Source organism: Babylonia areolata, chromosome 27 (assembly GCF_041734735.1).
Source record: "Babylonia areolata isolate BAREFJ2019XMU chromosome 27, ASM4173473v1, whole genome shotgun sequence".
Taxonomy (NCBI): Eukaryota; Metazoa; Mollusca; class Gastropoda; order Neogastropoda; family Buccinidae; genus Babylonia; species Babylonia areolata.
The window spans coordinates 35,108,507-35,116,006 of record NC_134902.1 but is presented as its reverse complement, the minus strand read 5'-3'; the positions used below and the strand labels follow the sequence as shown (position 1 = coordinate 35,116,006).

Sequence of the window (7,500 nt, the reverse complement as noted above, 5' to 3'; positions counted from 1 at the left end):
CCTGCAATTTGCTCATATGGCTTCATTATTTCTGTCGTTACATGATATTGTGGTCTTTGAAGACCTCAGGAATATGTAGATAATAGGACATGTACGACGGGCGCAATAGCCGAGTGGTTAAAGCGTTGGACTGTCAATCTGAGAGTCCCGGGTTCGAATCACGGTGACGGCGCCTGGTGGGTAAAGGGTGGAGGTTTTTACGATCTCCCAGGTCAGCATATGTGCAGACCTGCTAGTGCCTGAACCCCCTTCGTGTGTATATGCAAGCAGAAGGTCAAATACGCACGTTAAAGATCCTGTAATCCATGTCAGCATTCGGTGGGTTATGGAAACAAGAATATACCCAGCATGCACACCCCCGAAAACGGAGTATGGCTGCCTACATGGCGGGGTAAAAACGGTCATACACGTAAAAACCCACTCGTGTGCATAGGAGTGAACGTGGGAGTTGCAGCCCACGAACGCAGAAGCAGAAGAAGAAGAAGAAGAAGGACATGCACAGTCACTGGGTTTCAGTACAAGTCTGAACCCAAAAGTCCATAAAGTTGTGTGTAAATACATGTTGACGGAGTGGCAGATTCTGGCTGTTCTGTCACAAATACTGCTGGAAAACTATTGTGGATAGGCCCACACACATTTGGAACAGGACATTTAATGAGAATTTAGGGGTGGGTGTTTAGAAGGTATTTTAGCAGGAGGAAGGGAAACTTAACATCCATAGTGTTTGTAATTTCCACACGTTCATGTCTGCGAATCTACAGTTGGAAAACTTGGGACAGGAAAGGAAATGTGAATAAAATTACTCTGTCAGAGAATTTTATTATTTGTCTTTTTTAATATTCTTTTTTTTTTGAGTAATGAGAGGAACAGATTCCACATTTCTTTTTGTCCATAAAAGGAAAATTTGTTACTTTTTGTTTGTACTGTGGAATGTAGCGTCTGTTCCATATCAGAAGCCACCCACTTCACTGTGGCTACCAGAGACCTCTCCCCAGCTTTCACTCCCATTGCTTTCCTGCGCTTTGGTTCCAGAGTCTGGTAATCTTCAGAGCCATCCAGTGATGGGCATGATAGCTGAATGGTAAGAGCATTGGACTTCTTCTTCTTCTTCTTCTTCTGCGTTCGTGGGCTGCAACTCCCACGTTCATTTCTTCTTCTGCGTTCGTGGGCTGCAACTCCCACGTTCACTCGTATGCACACGAGTGGGCTTTTACGTGTATGACCGTTTTTACCCAGCCATGTAGGCAGCCATACTCCGTTTTCAGGGGTATTGGACTTCTAATCCTAGGGTGGGTCCTGGGTTCCAGTCCTGGCTGTTCTGGAGGGTCAAGGGTAGAGGTTTTTCCCATCTCCCAGGCCAACAGATGTAGGGACCTGCTAGTGTCTGAACCCCCTTTGTGTGTGTGTACGCATGCAGAAGATCAAATGCGCACTCAAAGGATCCCGTAATCCATGTCACCTCATGGTGGGTTTTGGAAATAAGGACACCCTATGCCTGCACATCCCCGAAATCACGGCTGCCTATATGGTGGAGTAGAAATGGTCATGTTCATAAAATCCCATCTTTACATATAACAATGTATGAGATCCGGCCCGCAAAGGCAGAAGAAGACTGTGCAGCAGGATATGACCTCCATGAATGCTGTCCTGGAACCATTCCAGTCTGGTAATTTTCAGACCCACCCAGTGCAATGATTGAGACAATTGACATGATTGTCTGTACTACACGTCGACACATCTGCAAGTCAGTGACATTCTGCAGTTGACCAGGCTGACTAGTTTCACTTTTGATAATGATAATGTCATCATGCATGGTGGATGATTTTGTGTGTGGCATCGTGACATTTTGTTTTTGGCTGTCCTCTGATCTGGTAGGTTGTTTCTAGATGAACTCATTTTCTTTGGTACAGTGTGTTGGCCAATATCATAGATTGACATTATAACTTTATAAGCTTACAGGTCTGGTAGGTTGTTTCTAGATGAACTCATTTTCTTTGGTACAGTGTGTTGGCCAATATCATAGATTGACACTATAACTTTATAAGCTTACAGGTCTGGTAGGTTGTTTCTAGATGAACTCATTTTCTTTGGTACAGTGTGTTGGCCAATATCATAGATTGACATTATAACTTTATAAGCTTACAGGTCTGGTAGGTTGTTACTAGATGAACTCATTTTCTTTGGTACAGTGTGTTGGCCAATATCATAGATTGACACTATAACTTTATAAGCTTACAGGTCTGGTAGGTTGTTTCTAGATGAACTCATTTTCTTTGGTACAGTGTGTTGGCCAATATCATAGATTGACATTATAACTTTATAAGCTTACAGGTCTGGTAGGTTGTTTCTAGATGAACTCATTTTCTTTGGTACAGTGTGTTGGCCAATATCATAGATTGACATTATAACTTTATAAGCTTACAGGTCTGGTAGGTTGTTTCTAGATGAACTCATTTTCTTTGGTACAGTGTGTTGGCCAATATCATAGATTGACATTATAACTTTATAAGCTTACAGGTCTGGTAGGTTGTTTCTAGATGAACTCATTTTCTTTGGTACAGTGTGTTGGCCAATGTCATGGATTGACATTATAACTTTATAAGCTTACAGGTCTGGTAGGTTGTTTCTAGATGAACTCATTTTCTTTGGTACAGTGTGTTGGCCAATATCATAGATTGACATTATAACTTTATAAGCTTACAGGTCTGGTAGGTTGTTTCTAGATGAACTCATTTTCTTTGGTGCAGTGTGTTGGCCAATATCATAGATTGACATTATAACTTTATAAGCTTACAGGTCTGGTAGGTTGTTTCTAGATGAACTCATTTTCTTTGGTACAGTGTTTTGGCCAATATCATGGATTGACATTTTAAGCTTACAGTTGTGCCAACAGCAAAGTGAGAGCTGTATGGTCAGTGGTTTCTCCACTGCAACAGGAATTCATTTACAGCTTCGTCTTTGTGAATGACTGTGAATCTCAAACTAGAGGCAAGTTTGCACTGGCTCTTAGTGCTGCAGCCTTTGGGGCCCATTCCAACACTGATTGTCCTAAAACCCTTTTCGCTGAGAGAGTGGGGACGTAACTTGGGCAAGACACCCTCCACTATAATCAGGTTCTAGCCCAGATAGTCGGGACAGCAGTTGCCTCCTCTGTTCTGATGGTCGTAGTCAGACACGACCATCACACATGTTTGGAACATGTCACAATAAATGGCAGTGATAGATGAACAAAACAAGAAAATCTTAACTGATTTTCATTTTTTAACAAAATAGGAAAAAAAGCAATGATTGTGACCTGAATAAAGGTGCAGTTAGTATTTTTGTTCCTCATTCCATTTCCAAATGCAATATGTACCTTGTAAAATGTAAACATTGTAAGTTGTGTTTAATTTAAAAAAAAAATGTTTTCTTGGAATGCAGTAGATGTGTGACTTGCTTTGATTTTTTGTTTTCTTTTTAACATTTTGTGCCTTTTTTCCTTATGCGGTCTGTGTTTACGAAATAAACAGCATCCATGTCAATGTATAAAGTTACAGTTGGTCATAATATCTCCCCCCAGCTGATTAGAATCAGTGTGTTGACAATTTCCACTGTCAGTGTGTTCCATTGCTATTGCTTGACCAGAAATTAGATAAAATCAAATATTTTTATCTTTTGGAGAAAAAACAACAACAAACAAACAAAAAAAAAACCCAGCCAAGAATAGGAAGATTCATGACAAAAAAGGGAAACTAGAAAAATTCTGAAATATCCCCATCTATCGTTCTATCTATCTATCTATCTATATATGTGTATATATATATATATATATATATATTTTTTTTTTTTGCTGATTACTTTTGGAAAGAAAACCAACCACCTGTGTGTGTTTGTGTCTAAACATGAATGCTTATGCTGTGAACGCAAGATTGCTTTTTACGAGTACTGACAGTCGCTAATACTGTGCTCTTGTCTTTGGATATTCCGATTTTAAACTTTGATGTAGAGCGGACACAAATTCCTTCAGGTGCCGGCCATGCAGGTTGAAGAGACTGAGTGGTTTTGTTTGATTTGCGGCAAAGCCCCACAGCTTTTTTCTGTACCTGTTGCCTTCTTGATGTCTGTGTATATATCAGACGGAATGCTTGATGTAGCGTTGTTCATATTCTAACCCAGTTTCACGTTTCATTCTGTCATCACTGCCAGATGCTTAAGCTGGCTGGTTGTTCCTTACGCAGAGAACTGTGTTTATCCAGCACTTTCCTTTCACCTGCTGGCCTGCAAGAGAGAATTCAAGTTTGGCTGTGGCTAACTTCAGTGTGCTTTACTATGTATCATTATGGAATGATAATAATAATAAAAAGAAAAAGAAGAAAAAAAAAAAGACACAGTAGCATATGATCTACTGTCGTGTACAGAACTGATTATGCAGTTAAAAGCAAGCTTGAATGAATTGGAGAGCATAAATCATCATAGAGTGTGACATGACCAGTGACAATTGTGTCACAACTAAAAGACAAGTCACATGTGTGAACAGCAGCAAGCGCAAGTGATCCAAAATCCTGCATGTTCTCACGAACCAGGGTTTCTGTCAGGCAACTTACTTCAGAACGACACACCCTGTCATGGAAACAATTCTTATACCCCCAATGTCTCACCACACCATGCCAACATCAATTCAAAGGTTGTCTAGATAGTGTCATCAAATTTTTCTGAACAGCTAGCTTATTTCGGGCATCTGCTGTTATGACAGTTATGTACAATGATAGTCTTTAGATCAGTACACATGTATTGCAATCACAGTGACATGCCAATGTTACTCAAAGTTGACACGAGCATGGTACTCATCTGATCCGTTTTCCATTTTTCATTCACATAGTATTGTTAAATCTTAAAAGATGTGCTCCATTTAATGAATGAAAGCAGTACTGGTTTGATACCCGATTTCGATATAGTTACCTGTTTAAAAAAAAAAATAAATTTATACACACATTGATGATTAGTTTTGCTGATTGGGAGGTGTGAAAAAGCAAGTGCAGGAATATAACTATCAGTTCAAAGGCTCAACAGGCAGGACAGAGCTGCGGAACAAACGAACAAAGTGCATGTCACGTGTAGAGCAGTGTGTGAAAGAGCATGAAGTGGACAGCTGGACTTGCGTACATGTACCACCGTGCAAAAAGGATCACTGCCTTTGATAATCATATAAATGAACCTGTTATGATCTGTATTACTGTATTACTGGGTGATAAATGCTGTCGCTGATTTTGTAATAAATATGCCCTCTGACCATTTTGACACCATTGTTTTTGTTTTTTTACCCTCTGTGTACAGCTTGGAGTGCCTGTGTGTGACTATTATTTATCCGCATTGCACTGCGTTGCATGTGTCGTAGTGTGCAGGTGGTGTCACCCGCACTTCCACCCTCTCTCACCCCTTCCCCCTCCCTCTGCCTGCTGTGCCCCCATGCCCCCACCTTCTTCTCACGTCTGTCTTTGGTCAGTGAGTTTGCTGCGACTCTGCCTCCTTATTTGGCTGTCTTTGGTGACTTTGCTGTGACTCTTCCTCCTTATTTGGCTGTCTTTGATGAGTTTGCCACAACTCTGCCTCCTCACTTGGCTGTCTTTGATGAGTTTGCTGTGACTCTTCCTCCTTATTTGACTGTCTTTGATGAGTTTGCCACAACTCTGCCTCCTCACTTGGCTGTCTTTGATGAGTTTGCTGTGACTCTGCCTCCTTATTTGGCTGTCTTTGATGAGTTTGCTGTGACTCTGCCTCCTCACTTGGCTGTCTTTGATGAGTTTGCTGTGACTCTGCCTCCTTATTTGGCTGTCTTTGATGAGTTTGCCACAACTCTGCCTCCTTATTTGGCTGTCTTTGATGAGTTTGCCACAACTCTGCCTCCTCACTTGGCTGTCTTTGATGAGTTTGCTGCGACTCTGCCTCCTTATTTGGCTGTCTTTGATGACTTTGCTGTGACTCTGCCTCCTTATTTGGCTGTCTTTGATGAGTTTGCTATGACTCTGCCTCCTTATTTGGCTGTCTTCGATGACTTTGCTGTGACTCTGCCTCCTTATTTGGCTGTCTGATGAGTTTGCTGTGACTCTGCCTCCTTATTTGTCTGTCTTCGATGACTTTGCTGTGACTCTGCCTCCTTATTTGGCTGTCTGATGAGTTTGCTGCGACTCTGCCTCCTCACTTGGCTGTCTTTGATGAGTTTGCTGCGACTCTGCCTCCTCACTTGGCTGTCTTTGATGAGTTTGCTGTGACTCTGCCTCCTCACTTGGCTGTCTTTGATGAGTTTGCTGTGACTCTGCCTCCTCATTTGGCTGTCTGAGGTGTTTGCTGCGACTCTGCCTCCTTATTTGGCTGTCTGATGAGTTTGCTGCGATTCTGCCTCCTTATTTGGCTGTCTTTGATGAGTTTGGTATGACTCTGCCTCCTCACTTGGCTGTCTTCGATGACTTTGCTGTGACTCTGCCTCCTTATTTGTCTGTCTTCGATGACTTTGCCGTGACTCTGCCTCCTTATTTGGCTGTCTTTGATGAGTTTGCCGTGACTCTGCCTCCTTATTTGGCTGTCTTTGATGAGTTTGCTGTGACTCTGCCTCCTTATTTGGCTGTCTTTGATGAGTTTGCCACAACTCTACATCCTTACTTGGCTGTCTTTGGTCAGTGAGTTTGCTGCGACTCTGCCTCCTTATTTGGCTGTCTTTGGTCAAAGAGTTTGCTCAGTCGCAGGGCCCAGCTGTTGCGGTGTTTGGCGAGGCAGGCAGTGCGGCGTGAGGTTATGTTGATGCGATAACCCCCATGATGGTTTAGTCTGTTCACTGATCGCTGTAATGGGCACAGTTTATGCTGAAAGGGTCTATGATCTGGTGAAAAGATAGCACACTCAGTGCCTCAACTTATTCCTCTTCCCCCCAACCCCCTCTACCCCTCACCGCCCACACCTCCTGGTATTTTCCCCTTCCCTGCCTGCCTTCCCTCAGGATTCTTACCATGTCATCTGTTGATCTGTCCTGTCGTCCACCTGCCTTTCTCTCTCTCTCTCAGGTGGGGAAGGTGATGGTACTCAGTGTCTTGGACATGGGGAAATGTATGCTGTGGGGATCATTGATCGGGCCGGCTATCACACCCAGAGTTGTGTCTTTCTCCACCACCTTACCTCCCCCCTTCCTCCTCTCTGTTTTCCTTGTGACGTGGTGTGTTAATTTTGTCATGCAGTATGGAAGCAGGTTTTTAAAAAAAAAAGAAAGAGTGAATGAGAATGGAGCAATGAATGTGTCTCAGTCGTTCACCCAGCGTCACTAAGACAAACCACGATTCGTCAAGTTGGTTCAACTAGTTGGGGAGTGGTGTTTGTTATTAGTACACACGGTAGGCCCAGTGTTGGGAGGAAGGTGGCCTTGGAGACAGCCTTTGCTGATGGTCAACAGCCAAGACAGCAAATCGACCTCGGCAGCGAACAACAAACCCTTCACAATACAGTCGACTGCACCTTGATAGCAACTGACTCCCG

General features: G+C 42.8%; 1 protein-coding gene across 4 annotated transcripts in view; it reads left to right on the top strand.

The window, feature by feature from the left end:
- LOC143301466 (uncharacterized) overlaps positions 1-7,500 on the top strand; it is a 48,950-nt gene that overhangs the window by 41,072 nt on the left and 378 nt on the right. For 3 of the 4 annotated variants that reach the window (XM_076615776.1, XM_076615773.1, XM_076615775.1), the window contains one exon: positions 1-5,274. This exon is cut by the window's left edge and continues 2,054 nt beyond it. Coding sequence is in view for 1 of the 4 variants with exons in the window: in XM_076615774.1 (XP_076471889.1) it covers positions 5,364-6,068 (705 nt within the window). In the remaining 3 variants the exon portion in view is untranslated. The other variant, XM_076615774.1, reaches the window with a different exon arrangement.